Source organism: Podarcis vaucheri (assembly GCF_965113315.1).
Source record: "Podarcis vaucheri genome assembly, chromosome: 15".
NCBI classification, from domain to species: domain Eukaryota; kingdom Metazoa; phylum Chordata; class Lepidosauria; order Squamata; family Lacertidae; genus Podarcis; species Podarcis vaucheri.
Window position 1 is genome coordinate 5,149,737 of NC_138753.1, and position 23,958 is coordinate 5,173,694.

General features: G+C 46.5%; 1 protein-coding gene across 1 annotated transcript; it reads left to right on the plus strand.

Annotated features, from left to right (window-relative positions):
- Positions 1-290: 290 nt before the first annotated feature.
- On the plus strand, positions 291-23,952 carry RPS6KB1 (ribosomal protein S6 kinase B1). The gene is made up of 15 exons (XM_082201852.1): positions 291-518; positions 6,496-6,545; positions 7,753-7,873; positions 8,116-8,184; positions 9,873-10,020; positions 10,173-10,230; positions 11,479-11,579; positions 12,773-12,863; positions 15,440-15,530; positions 16,872-16,979; positions 17,886-17,948; positions 18,504-18,581; positions 19,241-19,348; positions 20,677-20,789; positions 22,406-23,952. Exons 1-15 carry the CDS (start codon positions 447-449, stop codon positions 22,641-22,643), a joined length of 1,509 nt encoding a protein of 502 aa, XP_082057978.1. The 5' UTR covers positions 291-446; the 3' UTR covers positions 22,644-23,952.
- Positions 23,953-23,958: the final 6 nt, after the last annotated feature.

A 23,958-nucleotide genomic window follows, 5' to 3' on the forward strand; every position in this document is an offset into this window, starting at 1 on the left:
TCTAGCCTGAGAATAGAAGTAAAATTTCTACCACGGCGCGTGCGGGCCGACAGATGGCGCTACGCCGCTTGCGCCGTTTTACGTGTGGCGAGTGACGTCAGCGCGCGCGAAAGAGAGCAACTGCCCCTTTCGGAAAGCGCCGCCGCGTGCTCTTTGCGCTTGCGCACTAGCCCCGCGGGCCCAGGTGCCCCTGGCCGCCCACCTCCTCGGCGCCGCCCCACGCTTGCGCAGTCCCTCCGGAGGGGAAGAGCCGCGCAGGCGCGCTGAGCGGGCGGGGGAAGGTCTCCGGCTAGCCTGGGCGATGGCGGCCGTCATGGCGGCGCTCGGGGTTGCCGCTGCGGGCCCATGAGGCGGCCCTCCGGTCCTCACCCGCGCGCTCTCGCCACTAGGCAGCGAAGGGCGGCTCCGGCTGTGCCGCCGCCGCCGCCGCTCGCGTTTCCCAGGCCATGGCGGGCGTCTTCGACATCGACCTGGACCAGCCCGAAGAGGCGGCCTCGGACGAGGAGCTGGAGGAGGGGGTGAGGCAGGCCCGGCCCATGTGCCGGGAGGAGGCGCCTCGGGGGAGCCCGGCTCAGGCCTCGGGGGCGGGGAGGGCGAGGCGGCGGAGGCCCCGGTCGGAGGGAGGGAGGGAAGGAGGCGGGCCGGGCGAGGCCGCCTTCGGGGAAGGACGTGGCCGAGGGTGGGAGGCGGACGGGCGGCTCTTGGGGGCTGCGAGGATGGTTCCGTTATAACTGACTTGCTATTCCCGCATTGTACTAACGGCGTTTGCTGCTGTTATTACGGCCTTCCCGCATTGTGCCTTTGGCATGAGCAGTAGGAAGAATAGCGAGAGTAGTAATAAATGCATACAAATCCGTGGTCGTGTTTTTGCATTGGGTTTGACACGTGTTCTTACTATTTTTTAGGTTCCTGCATTGTGCATTTTATTATGATTATTATTACTACACTTAAGATCTAGTAATAATACAATATTAAATGATTGTTTCTGCATTGCGTCCGACAGGTTATTATTATTGTTGTTATTTTTAAATTCAGGATTATGATGATCCAGCGGGAATAAATTAATGATTATGTCACAGGTTATTCTCATTATTATTAGGCAGTTACTGAGCTAGGTGAACCAACAGCTTGACTCGGTATAGGACAGCTTTCTATGTTCCTAGTGGCCATTAATTCATTTTGTGGTTGCAAAAGGCACTGATTCCCTGTCTTTTTTTACAGAAAGTGCAAAAGCAGCTTGCATTAAGAACTCAGTAGTGATAAAGGTCCTGTGGCACCTTTCAAAACTTAACTGGTTTATTGTAGCATCCACTTTGGTGGGGCTGGAGCTCACTTTGTCAGGTAATAGTTGCATTTCAATGAATCTGAGTGAGATGTAGTGGGCACAAGTCCATGAAAGCTGATGCTGCAATAAATCTGATGCAGTTCGATCTTTTCCACATCTCCTCAGAAGAAAGTCCTTTTGAGGTCAATAGGGTTTACTCTTAGATAGGCTAAAATCCTATAAGCACTTTATGGCACCATCCTAATCATGTCTATTCAGAAGTAAGTTCTGCTGAATTTAATGGGGCTTATTCCCAGGTAGGTGTGGTTAGGATTGCAGCCTTGGTCTTTAAAGTATCACAAGACTTTCTACTGTTCTTGCTGCAACAACACATCTTCTCCTGTGGAATTTATTACTAATGATAACAGTGCTTTAATAAGTGAACTAGTGCACTTATTGTTAACGACCCAGTTAATCTTAATAGATGCTGCTTAGTCATGGGAGTGAGGAAATACGGGTTGGTATTCAGCTAAGTTATTCCGAGTAGACTTATTTAAATTAATGAATGTGACTAAGCTAGGGTCATTAACTTCAGTTGGTCTGGTAGTTGACTACCCATTATTTTGCCTTTTGCTTATAATCATTTTTGTGGAGTGAATTTTCAGAAACTGCTCTATTTTGACTTAATGTATTAAGGGGAGGCAAAAGATAGTATGTGGTGATAAGAACATGCAGATACTGCTTTATGTGGGGAAAGGGTTGTTTAGGAAATGAATGTGGCTCTGCCTGATTAGAGCATCCTTGTAACTTTTGAGGGACACACTTAATATCTTGTAATAATTTTACCCATAAGAGGGATTGTTGAAGACAAGCAGAGCACTGCCTGCCCCTATTTTATGAGTTAAAAGCAGGTAAGTAAAAACATTTTGCAGGCTAGAAATCAGTGTTCCTTGTGCCTCTTCTTCTTAGCCTGTTTGGTTGTACAGGAAGAAACTTTGTCTCCTGTTCATCCAGTGAGGCAGTGCAGCGGATTGGCAGTGGAGGGATGAAGTTATATATGCTGCCAGCTCACATGGTTTCTATGCTGGAGTAATAGAATGGGGCTTCCTGTGTGTCAACTCAGCAGGCTTGTGACAGAGACCTATGTCCCTTTGCAGTGTTTCTCTGTTACGCACACAGGAGCTAAAGTTCTGTCATGCACATCCAGCATAGAAAGGAAGTGGTGAGTGGCAGAAAGCATGTCTTGATCTGTCCATTGCCCATCAGCATACAGTGGTACCTTGGGTTACATATGCTTCAGGTTACATATGCTTCAGGTTACAGACTCCGCTAACCCAGAAATAGTACCTCGGGTTAAGAACTTTGCTTCAGGGAGAGAACAGAAATCGCGTGGTGGCGGCGCAGCAGCAGCGGGAGGCCCCATTAGCTAAAGTGGTGCTTCAGGTTAAGAACAGTTTCAGGTTAAGAACGGACCTCTCGAACGAATTAAGTACTTAACCCGAGCTACCACTGTACTGGGTTGGTGTGCTGAATGTGCTAAAGTTTGACCTGCTGCTTGTCTACCATAGATACATAGCTGGCTGACAGCAAGAGGGAAGGAGAGCTTTGTCATTCGTCCTCTTGGTTACTATGCTGAATGCATTGGAAGGCACATCACCTCTTGCACGTACAGTATGGAAATGCTTGAGGAGTGACAAAGCACTCTTAAGCTTCCACAGCCTGCTTGGTTTCAGCACTGGGCAGGAAGGAAGCAAAAGTGCTCTGGAAAGCAGGCGGAGCCCAGGTTAACATTCCTTGTTGCCTGTGGTAAGCCAAGTGAGTGGGTTACAAGCAAGGCTGGGCTTGGGGGTCCCCTGGCTCCAACGGGGCTACTGCTTTTGTGTTTGATAACTGGGTGCTGAAGCACAAGCGAACACATAATAATATTCAGGTGTATTCATTCCCTGCAATACACTCTGGATAAGGGCAAAGAAAACTTGCTATGTCCCATTTGGGTTTTTGAAAACTTTTAATTTTTAAACCTTAAAGAACAAAAAATTTGTCCCGCTAAAAGTATACAAGTCATTAAAAGAATAAAAAGGATTATAAAAGCACAAATCACAAAAAATGCCAGAAATTTCAATCTAATCTCTCCAGAGTCCTCCATGTGTTTGGGGTTAAATGGGTCAAATTTCTCTTAGCAGCACATAGTTGACACATCAGTTTTTCTGCTAGTGCAACTGCCTAAACATGAGTGTGCCAAGAGACAGACTCCCTCCAGAAAGCCAGTTTATTAGATAATTCTGTTATTTGCCAAGTCTTGTTTAGAGTGCTTGGGACTGTAGTCTAATGCATACATACATTGGGGATATGTTCCATTGGACTTAGTTCTGCATAAACATGCCTAGGATCAGGCGGTGAGTGTTCTAGGCCTGTGGAACGGTGTTGCTGCTAGTTTGCTGGCCGCAAGTAGTTGTCTTAGGAGACTTGTTGAGCCAGTGCATGAGTACTGGCTGTAGTTGAGCACAGCTTCCATGGTAAAGATCCAGCTTCCTTGAAACTTGACAAGTTTCCTAGGGTTAGGAGAAGGCCATAGCTCATTGGCAGAGCATTGGCATCTCCAGGTAGGGCTGGAAGAGGGACTCATCTGAAATCCCAAACAGCTGCTATCTATTGATGTAGAGTAGAGCTAGACAGAGCTCTACTCTAGACGGAACTAGACAGAACAGTGGTGTGATCCAGTACAGTGGTACCTCGGGTTAAGAACTTAATTCGTTCTGGAGGTCTGTTCTTAACCTGAAACTGTTCTTATCCTGAGGTACCACTTTAGCTAATGGAGCCTCCCACCACCACTGCACAATTTCTCTTCTCATCCTGAAGCAAAGTTCTTAACCCGAGGTACTATTTCTGGGTTAGCGGAGTCTGTAACCTGAAGCGCCTGTAACCTGAGGTACCACTGTATAAGGTAGCTTCCAGTTTTTCTAGGGTTATTCTGCAGAAGAACTTAACTGCATCAATACAGTGAGGGGTGACCTCATTTAACCTTCTTGTGAAGGTCTGCAAATATTGATGCTGTTTTGTGGTGCTGCAAGCTAGCGTCCAAATTGAAGGTAAATGTTCTTCAAAAGAAAATGCTTATATAACACATCTTATATAAAAGCATGTATGCACACACACACACACACACACACTGACTAGGCTTTTAATTAGTGTTTTACCTGAAAATAAAGAATATCTGCTGTTACTTGTGCCACTATACACTCAAAATGGTATTTTAAAGCTTTTAAGTAGCGTTCTGATTTTGTAGATCAAAACCCATGTTCTCTGAGGTTGCTTTTGATCCTGCCATTGTTGCATGACAGGTGGTTTTATGCTCATCAGCCTGTCCCATTTTTTATTTTTTTTGTGTGTGTGCACGCTATTGTAGAATCATCTGTTCTGTCTGTGCATGGTGGTATATCTTTTCAAACTTGCCTGGATGAAATAGTCTTTTCGTCTCCTAGGTCTTCATATACACAACCAGTTTGTTATTATGCCACCAGTGCTGTACACCAGTAATTTATTCCTATCTGGGGTGGATACAGGACCAATGTTCTACTTACTAACAGTAGTCTTAGGTGCAAATTGTTTTGCAAAACATTGGGCCCAGCAAGGTTTTGCTAGAAACCTGCTTCCTGACCCCTCCCTTTATCCAGGAGTCGATCACCAGTCCACACACACCCTCCCTTAAGTGCTGGGATTTTTGTACTCCTGACATTAGTTGTAACTGCTGGTGATAAGGCAGTAGAATGATGCGAAGAAAGACAGTCGTACCCTGGTTCTCGAACAGAATCTGTTCCGGAAGTCCATTCAACTTTCGAAAACCAAGGTGTGGCTTCTGATTGGCTGCAGGAGCTTCCTGCACTCAATCGGAAGCCGCATCGGACGTTCGGCTTCCAAAAAAAGTTCGAAAACTGAAACACTCACTTTCGGGTTTGCAGCTTTCGGGAGCCAAAACGTTCAAGTCACAAGGCATTCAAAACCAAGGTACGACTGTATTTTAATTTTTGAGAGGACTGGAAACAGTCCTGTTACCCTTGGTGAAGTGGTGGTGATGTCTAGCTTCAGACTCTGTAAATGAATAAAAATCAATCCCATGTGAGCTACGCCAAGCATGGATTGTGGTGGTGGTGGGCAAATAATATTAGTAGCTTTTTAAGGCTAACTTTTCCTATGGTCTGTCCTTCATATGTGACACAGGTTTAGTTTTAACAAACAGCAGATTATAAACTTGTTTGGAGTATAGAATGTCAGGCTGAAAAGATGCTTCTCCATGCAGTTTAAAGGAAAAATAGGCTGCAGTCATAGAAACAGAGAATTGTATAGTTGCAAAGGATCCTGAGGGTCAATTTAGTCCAACCCCTGCTATGTGGGGATCTCAGCAAAAGCATCCATAACAGATGGCCTTCCAACCTCTGCTTAAAATCCTCTAATGAAGGCCAGCCCACCACCGTCCAAGGGAGTCTGTTCCACCATTGAACTGCTCTTACCATCAGGATCCAGTTCATCCTGATGTTTAGTTGGAACCTCCTTTCTTGTAACTTGAAGCCATTGGTTTGGGTCCTACCCTCTGGGGCCAGAGAAAATAAGTATGCTCCATCCTCCATGCAATATTTCTATAAACTCTCTAAGCTGAGCTTCAGGGAGCCGAACAAGTGGAAGTTTTGAGGGGAGAGGGCTGCAGTGGGGATGAGAGGGCAGTTGCCTGGATAGAGTTCTGTTTGCATAACTCTGGCTCCAACCCATTAAGTCTCCAGCAGCCCAGGTGTCGGGGACGTAGGCGTTGTCTTCATTTTGTATAGTAAAGCAGATCCTGCTTTTCCCCAATGCAGTAAGTTCTCAGTGGTAAAAACAGTTCTGATCTGTAGTGTCCAGAAAAGACCCATGTTTTAAGAGCTAAATTAGTGACTGTCAGCGTTGTACGAAATTGGGTAGCAGTTTAGTTGGGTAAAGAGTGCTGAGTCCCTGTGCTGTGCTGTGCTTCGGAGGATTTGGCAGCGCTCCTGTCGAACTCTGTGGATGTTCCACAAAAACCCAGCATAGGAATTACCATACCCTGCTGCTGACTGTGCTTATGTAAGAGCTGAATGCAGTCTTGCAGTGCTGTCCTAAATCCTGGGTTAATGTTTAAGCAAAAATTCATAGTTCTTCCTAAACATACACTGTTTACTTTTCTGATTCTCTCTCTCTCCTCCCCGCTTATCTTGTTTTAGGGTCACTTAAGTGAAAGCATGGACCATGGGGGAGTCGTCCCATATGAGCTGTAAGTTTTTAACTGGAAATGGATCCTTGTCAATGGAAGAGTTGGGGAGGAAACAGTCCTGTCCTAAGTCAGTGCTAGAGTCCAGGTAGCAATGCCATCATGTTTAATTAGCTGTTCCTGCCTATGAAATTGCTCCTTGTGCAGGCAGGAGCTCGAGAGTGAACCTTGCAATATTCTGAGGGGCCTTGAAACAGCTTTTGGTCTCAGTCTGCTTGTTTCTGTGCCTATATTCGGTTTCAACAGTTATATCTCCCAACTGGTAACTACCTCTGTCGGATTGCTTGTTGGAAGGAGATCTCCCCCTCCAAGAGACAGAATGAGAAAAAGCGCGCGCGCGCGCACACACACACACACACACACACACACACACAGATTTTCCAAGGAATCTGGTTAAAAGTTGAACCTGGTAGTATTAAACTAAACCTTGAAAAAGGAAGTTGGAAAGAGTGTCATTCTGTCAATTTCCTCCTTCAGCTCTATTTACTTTTTAAGAGAGCAAATGTTGCCCACTCTCACTACTTAATGATCAGGGAGACTCAAAGGCTTTGTGGGCACAGGGGAAGACCTTAGGGCTGCCTTGCAGCCACAGACACCACAATGTCAATCCCTGGAGTAGGCTGTAAACCTAAACAGGCCAGTATCAATAATTTATTGTCTTAATCCAGCAAGAGCTGTTTCAGATGCAAAAAGAGGTTTCCTGTATTGTGTCCTACTTGCCGCAGTTGCAATGAGGAAACCACCTTTGTGGGCAGGGGGCTGTGGGGGTCTCCCTTCCCTTGTATATGAAGGTATTCTATCCTCTGCAGTTGGCATTGGCCTCTAGTAGTTTGCTTCTCTCTCCCCTTTAAAACTAGTGCTTTCAGAGCACTATGCTTAGGTCCATGTATGCATCCTGTTCAAGCATATAAGGAAGTCTGGATTGATGCACATGTGTTAGAATGGTTTCATTTGCCTGACTTCAGAAACGTTTCATTTAAAAAATAATAAATACTGTGCTTTGAAAAAATGTATTTCTTAAACATTTCAAATTATTTAGAACTCATATTTGCAGTAGTCAGAGTTTGTATTCCAGTTTGTATTCTAAATAATACTTTCTCCCCCATCCCTTCCTGAGCACCTCACAGGGAGGCTTTTAGTTATATACAGAGTAGTTAATGTACTTAGTATTGTTTTAAAGGCTACCATAATTAACTTTTTTGTTTGTTAGTGGCATGGAGCATTGTGAAAAATTTGAGATTTCGGAAACTAGTGTGAACAGAGGCCCTGAAAAGATCCGCCCAGAGTGCTTTGAGCTGCTACGTGTCCTTGGAAAAGGTGGCTATGGAAAGGTAAGACGTATGAGATGTGTGAGCTTGGTGAGAGATGCTGTAAATATTGGAAAAAATAACAAATAAACATATGCATGTTATCTATAAGATGATCTAAAACAGAAGTTTTCTGGCTGGTTTGAAGTCAAAAGGCTTCTCTCTACCGCTCCCTGGTAGTGGAAGAGCTTCAAACAGCAGACCTTGCAGTGTCTGCTAACCCTCTTTTAAAAAGGCGTCTAATTAATCTCCATTGTTTTGGACAGGTTTTCCAAGTTCGAAAAGTAACGGGAGCCAATACTGGTAAGATATTTGCCATGAAGGTGCTTAAAAAGGTGAGTTGGCTTTTGACATTTAGCTATTAAATAAGAGGGGCTGTCTAGAGGGGAAGAGATCATAGTTCAGCAACAAGAGCTCATGTCACTGGCAGAGAGTTCTGGTTTTAATCCCTGGCATCTCCAGCTTTTGTTCTGTTTTTCTTTTTGAAAAAACAGACCAGAGAGAGGCTGATGAGATGGAAGAAGAGCCTTCTGGATCAGGCCAGTGGCCCTTCTAGGCCAGCATCCTGTCCTCACTTAATGCCTGTGGGAAACCCACAAGGAGGACCTGACCCCAAGAGCCCTCTCCCCTCCTGTGGTTTCACAAGCATTGCTGCCTCAGTGTGGAGGCAGAGCAGAGCCGTTCTCTCTTCGTCCGAAATTCTGAGACCAGAGAGCCTCCCCTGGTCAGAGTAGACAATATCAACAACTAGCCCGAAATGGTGTAAGGCAGCTTCCTGTAATCAAAACTGCTGCACTCGCTTCTAGAATAGAAACCAGTAAGTAGTGTGCCAGTTCCTGGGAACTGCAGGGGTGTGGGGAGTTCTGTTGTTCTCAGGTCACGCTTGTGGGAACATGGACCACTGTGAGAATAGGACGTTGGCCATGTCCTGATCCAGCAGCCTCTTCTTCTGTTCTTCTTTGTTAATGCCAAGGTTGGCAAAATGGTGCGTCTGGGTATCTACCTATCTATTTTTGCTGGCCAACAATTCCCATCATTCCAAAATGTCTCGAGGCCACCGCATTGGCTACCACTTGTTTTATGAATTGGAGTCGACTGTTTCTTTAATGACTCCGAAATTTTTTAAAGCTTTGCGCGTAAACTTTTGGAACTCTGTTTTGTTTTGAGAGCAAGTTATGCAAGGGGAGGTCTGTTTTGCAAGCCAGTATTCTTATTTATGGCTTATCGCAGTATATTAGCATAGCATACTTTGCAGAGCCCTTTGACTTACATTTTTTAAAAGGTTGCCGAGTGCATATTGGTCTGTTGAAACCTAAATTACTCTGGACATGATCCAACTGAGGAATACCACTTAGTCCCATTTATTTGAGGTAGAAGAAATTCAGATGCACTTTTAACTGTGTGAGGAATCATTGATCTCTTCACAACATGTTTCTTGTAACAATGAATGCAAAGTCCAGCCAAATGAGAGAACAATTGGAAGAGCAAGAAGAGGTGTCCAGTGTGTTGTCAAGTACCAGTAAGACAACTCTAGCACTTTTTATTAAGAGCTGACGTTGACTTGCTGGTGGCAACCCTTGGCCCAGAAGTTTACTCTCTTGGCTCAGCTCAAGCGTTATACCCAAGCCAAGACTCCTGATGACACACTTGCATTTATTTGTATAAGTCTACGGTTTACTGTTAACCCCATGTAAACAAGAACCGGAAACCCACTTCAAACCATGATTTGAAGGCACATTTGTTAGTGCTTATGGTAGCTTGCTTGATTGGTTTGAATATAGTGGGAAACTTTGGCTTGTAGTGAAGCAGGGATTGAATCAAAGCCAGGGGGCAGGGGCAGAGTGTGTGAGCCCAAGGCTTGCTCTCCCCTCTTCAAACCATGGTTTGAGAGTTATGTGTGAATAAGTCCATGTTCCATCATGATGCCAGCAATCGGTGGCTGTATATCATGGGATTGCTGACAGTTGGTTTCTGGTGTAGTCTTTAGAACATTGTCTTTACTGTTGAAGTCTCTGTTCTCTAGGCAATGATTGTGCGAAATGCAAAAGATACAGCTCACACGAAAGCAGAGCGGAACATCTTGGAGGAGGTCAAGCATTCGTTCATTGTAGACTTGATTTATGCCTTTCAGACTGGTGGAAAACTCTACCTCATCCTTGAGTATCTTAGTGGTAAGGATGCAACTCATGGTCAGAATGTGAATTCTGGTATTGTAGCCAGCCAGCAGTGTGGGGTGGAAGCTTTTTCACGTACCGTATATAGCAGAAAGATGACTTATTGTTTCTTACCTTTCTCCCTCCACCCCATGCCCATTTCATTTCAGGAGGAGAACTGTTCATGCAGTTGGAGAGAGAGGGGATATTTATGGAAGACACAGCTTGGTAAGATAAACATGTTCCAATTTCCAAGCCTCAACAACCAGGCAGCTTCCTGTGTTCCTACATAAGGAAGTTTCTGGGAAAGTGTTAACCTTTTCAGAGTTGAATAATTGTTGCCCGTTTTGAACAAACTGGCAAGTTTGGGTATTTTATATGAACCTATGTTCCTGTGGAAAATACCCAGATTTAACAAAACAGTGCATGGATCTCCTGTTTGGAACTGTGGAATAGTAAGTACCGTATTTTTCACTCTATAAGATGCACCAGACCATAAGACGCACCTAGTTTTTGGAGGAGGAAAACAATAATTTCTATGATTCTATGTGGAATTTGCTGCCAAGGAGTGTGGTGGAGTCTCCTACTTTGGAGGTCTTTAAGCAGAGGCTTGACAACCATATGTCAGGAGTGCTCTGAGTGTGTTTCCTGCTTGGCAGGGGGTTGGACTCGATGGCCCTTGTGGTCTCTTCCAACTCTATGATTCTATGATTCTAAGAAAAAAGATATTCTGAATCCCAGAAGCCAGAACAGCAATAGGGATCGCTGCGCAGTGAAAGCAGCAATCCCTCTTGCTGTTCTGGCTTCTGGGATAGCTGTGCAGCCTGCATTCGCTCCATAAGACGCACACACATTTCCCCTTACTTTTTAGGAGGGGAAAGGTGTGTCTTATAGAGCAAAAAATGCGGTATTTTCTGTGTACACTCTGGGATGCTGGGAGAATCTGCCAGAATGCACTTGTTTCGGCCAGGAGGGAAGTGAAGTAAAGAGATTCAATTCTTCAGCTTAGTAGCTTGAGTACTTACCCTCCAGCTCCTGAGGAGCAGAACTAACTTACGCTGGCAGTGAAATTGCAGGCTTATCTCAAAACTATGGTTTGGTGTGACGTCTGAATTGAAAAACCATTGTTTGTCACATCTGACAAGGCAGAACTGGAAATGGTGTTTGAATCGAGTGTGCAGGCTGTGGTTTGTACTGAGTGTGGTTTGGTGTGATGTCTGAATTGACGAACCATATGGCTGTTTCTCCCCCTCTGAAGGCTGTCCCACCTAGGTCCTGGGGTAGGAAGTGGATGGAGAAATAAACCATTTAGGTATCTTGGCTAGCCTGATCTTGGATTGGTTCACATTCTAAAATTATGATTAGTGCAAACCACAGTTTGGTGCGGTATCTTAATATTCAGCCACAGAATTGTTGTACTCAGATATGACGCGTTGCTATTGGCATTTATTTGTTAATGAAATTCTTGCATTTCAGCTTCTACTTGGCTGAAATTTCAATGGCTTTGGGGCACCTGCATCAGAAGGGGATCATCTATCGAGATCTAAAGCCAGAAAACATCATGCTCAACCACCAAGGTTAGTGGTACGACAGTGAGCTCGTGTGTTGGCACGTGCCATAGCTTTATATTTCTGAAAGAAGGGTGGGAAACCCTCAGGCCCAGTGGCCAAACGCTGGTCTCTCTGCCTGGCCTTTGGGATTCTCCCCCATCACACACCTTTCCCAGCCACATCCCTCCCTGGCCCTCCTCTGCAGCCTCACTGAGTGTTTTTGGCACGCTGGGATGTGTCCTTGAACTTTTATAATGCCTCTTGGTTGCCTGAATCAAGGATAGAGAGGGGTCACAATTGGTGCTCTGCCCACTTTTGCCTACCAAAGGCATGTGACCCTCAAAGGTTGCAGCCTTTCCCCATCAGCCCTAGCTAGGCTGGCAGTTGCAGTCCATAATCATCTGAAGGGTGGCAGGTTGAGGAGGATGATTTAAAGCATTTCTCTCCAGCCAGAAAAAGCTTGCATCTCTGCGCTAAGACCGTTCCTGCCTCCAGGCTTCAAATCTAAAAAAAAAAACGCAGAAGAGAAATGGAAAAGGGATTGGGTGTCTTTGACGCGCTTCTCTTGTTTGAGCTGTCCCTCCCTGCCCCATTTTCTCAGACTGAATCCAGCCATTTGTGAAGTCTGTTTTGTTTATTTAGAACATGTTACCCTGCTGCTCAGCCAGAAAGGCTCCCAGAGTGGCTTAATGCTTCCCCTATGTTCTCCTGAGGCAGTCGGAAATCTAGATTATGTGTTAGGGCAAAAAAGGACACTGCTCTTCACGCCACCCTCAAGATACTGCATGGTTATATATGTTATTTCAATTTTTTGAAAGCAAGCTGTATGCCACCAAGCATTTGAAGTCTCCAGAGTAATACCCTGTTAAGTCTTTCTCTGAGAAAGTCTGTTGATTTCAGTGGACTTAACATTTCTTAGTCCATTGATTTTAGTGAATACGTTTTGTGTTATGACTAACATTGGCTCTCAACCTGTGGGGCATATGGAGTGGGGCTTGTGTGTTTTTCCTGTTGGGAATCGGTATAGTTCTAAGGTTACAGCTTTTTATTTGACTTACTTTATCTGCCTTGAGGGGCTTTTGCTGAAAAACAGTTTATAAATTAAGTACTGTATGTTAAAATTAAAAAATGCCCAAGTTGGGGTTTTGGTCTCAGATACGACTTGTTAGAATGACACATTAGTGTTTCTTTCCCACTTTTCCCTCCCTGTTTCCTTTTAGGTCATGTTAAGCTGACAGATTTTGGACTGTGTAAAGAATCCATTCATGATGGAACTGTCACGCATACATTCTGTGGAACAATAGAATACATGTGAGCCCGCATGATGAAACAGAAAAGTATTTCTCTGGTCTGGGGGTAATGGCTAAATTTTACCTTTTAAAAACTTAGCTCAATACAGTGGTGCCTCGCAAGACGAAAAGAATCCGTTCTGTGATTTTTTTCGTCTTGCGAAGCAAGCCCATTGACGGATTAGCGCTATTAGTGGCTTTTAGCGGCTTATCGGATCAGCTGATAAGTGGCTTAGCGGCTTAGAAAAGGGGGGGAGGGGAAAAACCCGCAGGAACTCGCAAGACATTTTCGTCTTGCGAAGCAAGCCCATAGGAGATTCGTTTTGCGAAGCACCTCCAAAACGGAAAACTATTTCGTCTAGCGAGTTTTCCGTCTTGCAAGGCATTCGTCTTGCGGGGCACCACTGTATATGATGGGCTTTTCTTGGGTGAGGGGCAAGGGGCTAGGCTGTCTATAGAGCTCAGGACTACTTCCATAAATATTTGAGACACTGTATGTAGAGAAGTCTCCCTGCCAGCCTGCAGTCCCCTTCATCCCTGACGAGTGAATTTTGTTGGTGTGGCTGATGGGAGCTGGAGTCCAGTAGCATGCAGAGGGACACAGGTTCCCCACCACAGCCAAAGGGCTTTATCTAAACCACGTATATTTGAAAGGAGCTAGATTTTATACGTAACTTTGCAAATGAAACTAAAACTTTTTTGCCCTTAAAACTCGTTTCTAGCTCAGCCACCTGCATATTCTTAAATTAATAAAATTATGCTGCTTTGGTGGTGTGATAACTTGCAGCTGAGCTCAGATCATTGACAGTTGCTTGTTAGGAATCATGAATTTTGGAATCTGGAATCGCTGGGGATTCATGTACCATTGTAAGGTTGTACCATTGTAAGGCTGAACCAGGTTTATGAGCATTACACTCTTCATGCCCAGTGGAGCAAAAGATGGCTGATAAACATTTTATGACCCACAGAACAAAGCTCCGTATATTTTAGAAACTTCCCTTGATCTGATTTTGTGATATGAGGTACGTACATCCCACTATACTACACAGCCATGCTGTAACAGCTATCTTTTAATTTATGGAGCATAAAGCATGTAGCAACTATGTGCTGATCCACATGTCATGAAAAGTGTGACATTCGTCTATCTATCTACTACAAGCTTACAATGATATGGTCACTCCAAATCCCTAGATTCAAGCCAAGTACCTGGTTTTCATTTCCTTGAAGTCAGTTGCAGGTTACAGTGGTACCCCGCAAGACGAACGCCTCGCGAGACGAAAAACTCGCAAAACGAAAGGTTTTTTCGTTTTCGAGTTGCCTCGCAAGACGAATTTCCCTATGGGCTTGCTTCGCAAAACGAAGCCTGCCCCGGGGACAGCGGGTCTTCTCTTTTGAAGCAAGGGGCTGCGGGGAGATAGCAATCTCCCTGCAGCCCCTTGCTGCAAAAGACGTCCGGGGGAAGCGGGGAAGCGAAGCGCTTCGCTTCCCGCTTCCCCCGGACCTCTTCTGAAGCAAGGGGCTGGGGGGAGATAGCGATCTCCCTGCAGCCCCTTGCTGCAAAAGACGTCGGGGGAAGCGAAGCGCTTCGCTTCCCGCTTCCCCCGGACCTCTTCTGAAGCAAGGGGCTGGGGGGAGATAGCGATCTCCCTGCAGCCCCTTGTTTCAAAAGAGGTCCGGGGGAAGCGGGAAGCGAAGCGCTTCGCTTCCCCGCTTCCCCCGACGTCTTTTGCAGCAAGGGGCTGCGGGGAGATGGCTTCTCCCGGTGCTCCGAAGCCGGGCGGGGGGGCAGGGGACACCTCCCGCCGCAGCGGGGACACCTTTTGAAGGCAGGCGGGGGGGGAGCAAAGACTTTGGCCCCCCGCCCGCCTTCAGAAGAGGTCCAGGACCTCTTCTGAAGGCTGGTGGGGGGCAAAAGTCTTTGTCCCCCCTGCCTGCCTTCCCAGGGGCTTTTAAATCGCCCCGGACAGCGGAGAAGTCCTCCGCTGTCCGGGGCGATTTTAAAATGCCGCCCGCCAGCATTTTAAGATCGCCCGGACAGGGAGAAGTCCTCCGCTGTCCCGGGGTTTTTTTAAATGCTGGGGGTGGAAAGAAAAGCCCTTGTCCCCCCCCCAGCCTTCAGAAGAGGTCCGGGGACAGACTGTCCCCGGACCTGGTCTGAAGGCGGTTTCCCTAGGAACGCATTAATTGATTTTCAGTGCATTCCTATGGGAAACCGTGCATCGCAAGACGAAAAAACCGCAAGACGAAGAGACTTGCGGAACGAATTAATTTCCTCTTGCGAGGCACCACTGTATTTTAGCAACAGGTCAGTTCTATGTTGTAGGAGAGGCTTGTAATAAATGTGGATCCATACCCAGCAGTGAAAAAGAACTTTCTTGTCTGGTTGCCTGGAGGCTGTTTTTACTCACCACAGGTGAGTGGCTATTTACAAGCCTTTCTGGATAGGGTTTGGGGAGGCAGGGGTGTGTAAGAATTGTACAGCAATACAACTTAAGCCGTATATGGGGCACCTGCGTCTTCATTATGTTTCTTTGAGGGCGGGCTAGTGCTATCTGCCTGTTCAAAACTTTTTTGCTTTGGTTTTTCTTGTCTTTCTAGGGCTCCTGAAATCTTGATGCGGAGTGGGCACAATCGTGCTGTGGACTGGTGGAGTTTGGGGGCATTAATGTATGACATGCTGACTGGAGCAGTAGGTGCACATTTATAAACGGCATGCATTTTTTTCATTTCATAGAGCAGGGTTTTCCAAACCTCTGAGTTCACTAGCCTCTCTTGATGAGCTTATAGGCAGCATTTATCGATCACCGTTGCTAAGAATCAGAAAACGTAAAGAAAGAAGTAAAGCAAATGAAATCAATGATACCATCTCTAATGAGATGGATGGGCTTTTAAGTGTAGAATTGTAAAACTGGAAGGGATCCCGAGGAACATCTAGTCCAGTGCAGGAATCGCAGTGTTGCATGGTGGAATCATCGTATTAAATACAGAGGTTCTTCACTCACTGGCAATGCTTTTATGTCTGAAACTCCCACTGAGCAATGATGCTGTCACATCTTTGCAGGATGGAATGATGGGTCAATTTACGCTTGGACTTGGAGGCAAGCAGGCCCATTGCTCACTTGTGGCATCTCATAAAAGTGATGGAAGTGGCAAGAGGAAAAGGGAAGGCCGTATAGCTCAATGGCCGAACACTGCAGAGGGTGCCAGGTTCAGACCCCAGTGGCATCTCCAGGAAGGGCTGGGAGAGGCTGCCTTCCTGAAACCCAGGAGTGCCGCTGCTGCCAAGACAGCTGGATGGACTAGGGGCTGGCCAGCTTCCTTACGGGCTGTATCCAGCCCTAGTCATACTCAGAATAGACCCGCTGACATTAGCAAACATTAATTAGGTCCATTAATTCAGTGGGGCTGCTCTGAGTAGGACTTACTTGGATATGGCCTTGTGTTCCTATGATAATATTTTTATTCGCTGGGAGGGGGTTGGACTGTAGATCTTTCACTTTTACAGCCTTATAAATTCCAGAGCTAGCTTTAATAGTGAGGTTAGATCTTTAGTGGTTATTTGCTTGCAAACTGCTTCATGCCCTCCTTACTGAATACTTCAGCCCGGTGTGTGTTGTCTGCTCATCCCAGCCATTTTGTTAAATAGCATATGTGACGTCATCACTCCTGGTTCTCCCCTGCCCCAGTTCCCCTTCCTTGGCTGCTTCACCTTGACATGTAAATGAACCACCCAGAGCTACCATTTAGCCTTGGGTTGCCTATGTTAAAAACCAAACCCAGTGCTCTTCCCATTGTTTTTGCAGCCCAGGAATTGGGACTGGTTTTCTTGCTGTACTTCCAAAGCTTTCTTCAGAATAGCATTGTGTGGAAATGGCTTTAATTGGGATTGTGTGTTTGCTTTTCAAAATAAAAATATGTTAAAGCAGGAGTATCTATTTTTATATGAAATTGCATAATTGTGGTGCATAGTTCCTTATGGCCTCCTCTCTCTCTTTTCTACCTCCTCTCCTCTGTCTCCCACATTCCATAGCCCCCATTCACTGGGGAGAATCGAAAGAAAACCATTGACAAGATTCTCAAGTGTAAACTCAACTTGCCTCCCTACCTCACGCAAGAAGCCAGAGATCTGCTTAAAAAGGTGGGGATCTTAACAGGGAAATTTGGGGGTTTTATCTTAAAGCGAGTCACAGACCAGCGCCTCCCCAATTAAATGACTTTGGGTTGCGTCCAACTAAAACCTTACTTAAGTAGACCCATTGCAATTAATGGCTCTAAGTTAGTCATGTACTTGTGAATACAGAGGGCCTGCCACTTACGTGAGGATTTGGTTCTGAGGGTCTGCGTGCAAAGCCAGGAACCCCTGGAACCACACCCTGCAAGGCAGAGGGCTGCTTACCTGCATCTGGGAACATTGCAGGAGGGCCATGGGCAACCTTCCCAGACCCTGATAAGCGAAGCACTAAGAACAAGCACTTTCTTTACTGGCTTCTGGGATGCTCCCAGAACCCTCACACCTTATCAGGAAGGAAGGCGTCACCATACCTGCTGCACCTCCTTCCCAAAGCTAGTCACCTTGGTTACCTGGCCATGTGAGGGTTCTGGGACGCTGTCAGAGCCCTCCCACTCCCTCCTCAAAGCCCTGTAAGTGAGGGGGGGGGGTAAATAAATGGAGAGTGGAAAGCAGTGAGTTTCCTTGGCTTTTCCGTTTATCTGCTTATTTTACTCCCACCCACGTAAGGTTGCAATCATGTAAGTAAAGCAAACACAAGTTGTGGTTTTCCTGTATGACTAACCCTGGATGCTGCTCGTTGCATTTAAGTCACAAGTCTTTTAAAAGAAAGGGTAGCCGAAGGAAATGCTTGCAGTCTATTTTCTTAGGAAGGAGGTACTTCAGTAAGGAGCTGGAATGTTGCGGGTGAGTTTGGTCCGTAGATGATCCAATGTTCTGCCTTTGGCATCTTCAGTTCCAGCAGTCTGCTTCAGTATGCAACCCAGGCTTTCAGGGTCCCTCACTTTTTCTTAAACATATTTCCCCTTTCCTAAGCTGCTAAAGAGAAATGCTGCCTCACGTCTAGGAGCTGGTCCTGGAGATGCTGGAGAAGTTCAGGTAATTTTTGCTTAATGCTTTTGCTCAACTGGAACACAAGGCTAGACTTTCTCCTGGTTTCTTTCTTTCTTTCTTTTTTGAAGGACATCTGTGTTGTGATCTGGAGCATGTTCCATAGAGACAGTGTTTGTATACTATTTGAAAAAAACGGTGGGCATCTCTTACTTTTTAAATTACAATCCAAATTGTTTTGAACTGGTTTGCCCTCCTGGCTTCCTTCAAGGAGTTTGGGAAACGAGTGGTTTAGGGCTATGTGTGAGAGGGGGAGAGGGAGAAAATGCTGGCTGCCTCTCAGAGCAATTCTAGGGTCAGTGGGATGTGTAACAGCTAAAGAGAGCCCTATTATTTCATTACCAGTTGTAAGCACGACTTGAATCCAAACTGAGGAAAGAAACGAACATGGCTTTCCTCCTTGCCTGTATTCATTCTCATCACCTTCAGCACACCAGACAAGTTGTCCCCTTTTAGGTTTGTGTATAGCTTAGGAAGCTTCCACTTTGAGATCTTTTTCTCTTCTGGGTTGGATTCTGACTGTTGTCTAATAATGGTCCTTAGGCTCATCCTTTCTTCAGACACATCAACTGGGAAGAGCTATTGGCTCGGAAGGTGGAGCCTCCATTTAAACCGTTATTGGTATGTATTGGTAATGCTTCTTTTGGTGCTGGATAATATTTCACATATAAACTTAGTATTTGCTTTGTGGGTCCCAAAGTGCCCAAGCTTTTCCCCTAAATAATTATTCGGAGGCACACCCCATTTCTCCTCTAAGTATTTATACCTAGCTCTTCATTGAATATTTCAAGAGCAGGGAATGGTGACATAAAAATAAAATGAAAAATGCACAGGGGGAAAGTATAGTATACAAAAAATTCAGACTCAGTAGAAACAAGTCTGGGGAAAAAAGGGCCATCACTAATCAAAGCAAAGGTAAGCTGTAGTGAGCACAACAATTATAATTTCCATTTAAACCAAATTCCTGGGTAAAGAAAACAGGACACATGACAACTGAAACAACCAAATGGTCTAGCAGCAGTTCCCACTCCATCTCTCCCCTGGGGCTGCTCACTCCAGGCCTTTGGAGACACTGAAGTAGTGACCCCAAAGGGGTGAAAAGAGTGCTGTCAGTGGACTGCCCCAAAAGGGGTGACCTCTTCAAACAGTGATTTGTCATCAGGGAGTTTTCCTGCAGTTTCTTTTATCTGCCATTCTGACGATTTCAGTCATCTGCTATTAAAGGAGTTTTGCTTGATAATCTGTTGACCTTCATCCATATATATATATATTTTGCAAAGCAATCTGAAGAGGATGTGAGCCAGTTTGATGCAAAATTTACCCGTCAGACTCCTGTCGATAGCCCCGACGACTCAACTCTCAGTGAAAGTGCCAACCAGGTCTTTGTGGTAAGTAGGAGTGGGGCTAAGTACTGGATTGTTGAAAACCAGCAGGATCCTAGTCTTCAGGCTGCAGGGAATGTCAGAAGGCCTGTTGAGGGTGCAGACATTCTGGAAGATGCTCTCTGCCACTGCCAGGCCTCCTTTCTGAAGCTTGGGCACGCTCTGCATCTCCCTTGACTACTTAGTAGGCTCAGTTTCCCAATATCCATTGCTTCTTGTACCTTATTCTGGTCTGCAGCTGGTTTTATGTACAGTGGTGCCCCGCAAGACAAAAAACTCGCTAGACGAAAGAGTTTTCCGTTTTTTGAGTCGTTCCGCAAGACGAATTTCCCCATGGGCTTGCTTCACAAGACGAAACGTCTTGCGAGTTCTTGCAAGTTTGTTTCCTTTTTCTTAAAGCCGCTAAGCCGTTAATAGCCGCTAAGCCGCTAATAGCCGTGCTTCGCAAGATGAAAAAACCGCAAGACGAAGAGACTCGCGGAACGGATTAATTTCGTCTTGCGAAGCACCACTGTAGTGGCATAGGCCAGGGATAAGGAGCCTGTGGATGGTGTTGGACTCCTTCCATCATTCTTGACCATTGGCCATGTTGGCTGCAGGAGCTGATAGGAGTTGAAATTAATACAGGGATTTGGGCAACAGCTGTCTGAGAGCTTCTGAAACTACACATAGGCACAATGGAGCAAATTCAGAGTTTATAGCCAGGGCTGCTGCAATAAACAGCTGTGCAAGCCTTTGGGAGGCAGAGACATGAGAGAGCATCAGAGGAGGGAGGGAGGGAGGGAGGGAAGGAAAGAGGGACAGAGACCAGTGTTGCCCATGGCACCCCTGAGCATCCTTCAAGGCACCTCTGGGGGCCATGGCACACTGGTTGAAAACTGCTCTGACCAAAGGCAGTTTTGATGTTCATGCATGTTCCTGTTAACAACCCACATATTGGCTCTATCTAGATGGCTAGGTCCTGCCAACCTAGCAGTTCAAAAGCACGTCAAAGTGCAAGTAGACAAATAGGTACCGCTCTGGCGGGAAGGTAAACGGCGTTTCCGTGCACTGCTCTGGTTCGCCAGAAGCGGCTTAGTCATGCTGGCCACATGACCCGGAAGTTGTACGCCGGCTCCCTCGGCCAGTAAAGCGAGATGAGCGCCGCAACACCAGAGTCGGCCACGACTGGACCTAATGGTCAGGGGTCCATTTACCTTTACCTTTAGATGGCTAGGATTTTTTGTGGGGGGGGGTACTGGTTCTTTCACGTTCTGCTCCTGTTATAACACAGAACATTCATTCAAATTCTTTGGGGGGGGTGTACTTGGCAACAACTATTTCTCACCTTCTAGGGTTTCACATACGTGGCTCCATCTGTACTTGAAAGTGTGAAGGAGAAGTTTTCCTTTGAACCAAAAATCCGATCACCTCGCAGATTCATTGGCAGCCCACGGACACCAGTCAGGTATTTCTCTTTCCCTTCCCCCACCCCTAGTTTTGGTGAGTAGCAGCAAGAGGGTCATTGAGGTGTTGAGGGTCTGGGCTTTCCCAGGGTGGTGAGAGAGAATATAAATGGTTAATTTTACCATTCACCGTATTTTTTGCACCATAACACTTTTTTCCTCCTAGAAAGTAAGGGGAAATGTCTGTCCGTGTTATGGAGCGAATGCCTACGGATGGCGGGGGGGATCTGCTGCAGTTGTGAGCAGAGGTTCCATGGTTCCCCTTCCTTCCCTCCTCCGTGGCTCGCTTTGAAACAGCAAAGCGGGAGAATAGCCGCTGAGTGGGGAGGAGAGAGGAACAGAGAGCCTGCTTCTTTAAAGGACCAAAGCGGGAGAGGAGGGGAGCCGCTTACACGAGTGTAAGCAGCTCCTGTCCGGTTGGCTCCTTTAAAGCAAGCAGGCTTTCTGTCCCTCTCTCCTCCTGCTACATAGCAGCAAAGTTTTTCAGCTTGCTAAGCCGGGGATGAGCGGGGAGGAGGGAGAAAAGCAGAGCCTGCTTGCTTTAAAGGAGCAAAGCGGGAGAGGAGAGGAGCCTTCTCCCCTTATACCCCTCTTCTGCATTATTAGCAGCATCCTTCTCCACACACCCCACGCGTGCTCCTTGTCCCTTGAGTGCTTTTCCTTCCCTCTCCACTTAAAACGTGGTTACAAAGCACAGATCCACATGGATCCTCAGGATTTTTGCACTGGGTCACCCCAAATTCACCATCAGATCACATAGCATATCCATGGCTACATCTTGCACTAAAAAAAGCACGCACCCACTGTTGCCTGGGGCCGCAGTGGTGCAAAAATGTGGTTACAAAGCATGGATCCTCAGGATTTTTGCATTGGGCTACTCCAAACTCACTCTCAGATCACATGTCTGTGGCCACAGCATGAACCACAAAAATCATACATCCACTGTTTCGTTTAGAATCCCCCCCCCCCTTGTTTTCCTCCTCTAAAAACTACGTGCATGTTATGGCCGGGTGCATGTTATAGAGCGAAAAATACAGTATAGTGCTCTGTCTCACTAGGGAAGGGGCATAGCTCAGTGGTAGAGCTTTTGTTTTTCATGCAGAAGGTCCAGAATTCAGTTTTCGATGCCTCCATGTAAGGGCGGGAAAGGTTCCCTGCCTGGAACCCAGGAGAGCTGCTGCCAAACAGCTAAAATGGTGCCCTCTAGATGTTGTGGACTGCATTTCTCTCTGAGAATTGGCTGTGCGGCTCATGGCTCTCTTCTGCCGCCACTGACGGAGGCCTCTGAATGCCCGTTGCTGAGAATAGCAAGTGTGGTGGGCGCTGTTGCATTCTGGTTCTCGCTGGCTTCCTAGGGGCACCTAGCTCTGAGAACAAGATGCTTTCTTGGCTTTTGTCCTGACCCAGCAGGGTTCTCACATGATCTGAAAGGCACAAGGCTCAGAAATCCCTTGAAGTTTCCTGGATGTTGCTGTGGAGTTCCAAAGTCGGAAACAGCAGCCCAATTAAACCTGTTGAATCAGATGCTTCTGCTAGGTGTAGTGCAGCAGCTAGCATGTTTCTGTGTGTTTTTTCCGCAAAACCTCTTTCAACCAACGTTTCTTCTCTCTCTTTAAAGCCCTATCAAGTTCTCTCCTGGGGACTACTGGGGGCGAGGTACTTCCTCTGGCGTGGGAAACGCTCAGGCGCCCGTGGAGTACCCAATGCAGACGGGTGGGATAGAGCAAATGGACGTGTCGGTCTGTGGGGAGGCCTCAGCTCCACTCCCTATCCGGCAGCCAAACACCGGGCCCTACAAGAAGCAAGCCTTCCCTATGATCTCCAAGCGGCCAGAGCACTTGCGCATGAATCTATGATGAAATCAGCGGCAATCATTTCCAAAAACTTGCTTCTGGGTAGCATCAACCGAACGCGAAGGATGAATCTCCTGCTCCTCCTCCTCCTCTGAGGGGCGTCCCCTCTCATCACGCTGTAAACGAGGGCTCCTGCGGCTTCTTTCTCAGCGACAGTATCAAAGTCGGCCATCGCACGGAATGAACTGGGAAAGAAGAGGGCAAAAAAAAACCCGTGGATCCTTCTCTCCTCCTCCTCGCCCCCTTTTGCCTCTCCTCCGAATCAATGGTGCATTAAGAGAGGACTTGAGCAAAATAGTATTGTGTGACTCTTAAAGCACAGCTGTGCAGCGTGTCCTGTGGGCACGTGCCATTCTTTCAGCTCTCTTATCAAGGATTTTTCAGGTCGATAGCTTCAGGCCGGACAGTATTGAGGGTAAGGTGTGGCTTCTGCGCCATACAGTCTGAAGGGTTAGCCTGGGTCACTGAGCCAAACGTGTGCCGAGTGTCACCTCTCGGGCTTGACCTCCTTCCCCGCCCCCACGGATTTGTTCGCCTGTAGGCGTATTTCAGGTGGCTTCCTGCGGTTGTGTGAAATTGGGGATCCGAAGCAAACTCCAACCCTTGGTCGTTCCATCTGCAAAAAAACAAACTTTTTTTTAAAAGTATAAATATATATATATATATTTTTCAAATAGAGTCCCTCCCCCACTTTTTTCCCAAGATGGTTCATTATGGAAAGTATCCCGGACTTTGAATTATATGCAGAATTATTGGTTAGATGGAGCTGAAGTCGGAGGGGGAAGAAGGCTTAAGAATTTGTTTGCTCTCCTAGTGAAATAATGGAACTGGTTTGGGGTTTTTTTTATAAAAAAGATGAAATTGAAATCACTGTTGTTATTGGAATGGGGTGGGTGAGGGAGTTCACCCTGCCTTGTCTTATTTAAAATGCCTCTTTCTACAGGATCAGATCAGGTGTCCCGTCCTCCCCCCCCCCCCATGTAAAACCCCAGCGGGCATGGAAGGCGTGACCTCCAACTCAGCCCCTCCGTTTGCATTGGGTTGTCTCCAGTGCTAAGCCTACCCTAGAGTAGCTTCATTGACATTAAAGGGCGTGACAGACTTGGGTCTCTTCGTTTCAGTGGTTCTGCTCTTAGCTGAATTTAGTTTGGTACAACCCATACAGCTCCAAGCAAGTGTGTGGGGGGGTCTCTCCCTGCCAGTACAGAGAGCTCCACACATCCATCAAAGTTGTCACCCACCCACCCCCTTCTTTGCCGTGGGTTTATAGTACTGTCCCCCATCATTCTAAGCAGGAACCTGCTGGCTAAAGTTTCAC

Coding starts and splice junctions, on each gene's coding strand:
- RPS6KB1 (XM_082201852.1), top strand. CDS start 447: ATGGCGGGCGTCTTCGACATCGACCTGGACCAGCCCGAAGAGGCGGCC. Junction 519..6,495: donor ACGAGGAGCTGGAGGAGGGG/GTGAGGCAGGCC, acceptor ATCTTGTTTTAG/GGTCACTTAAGTGAAAGCAT. Junction 10,231..11,478: donor TTTATGGAAGACACAGCTTG/GTAAGATAAACA, acceptor CTTGCATTTCAG/CTTCTACTTGGCTGAAATTT.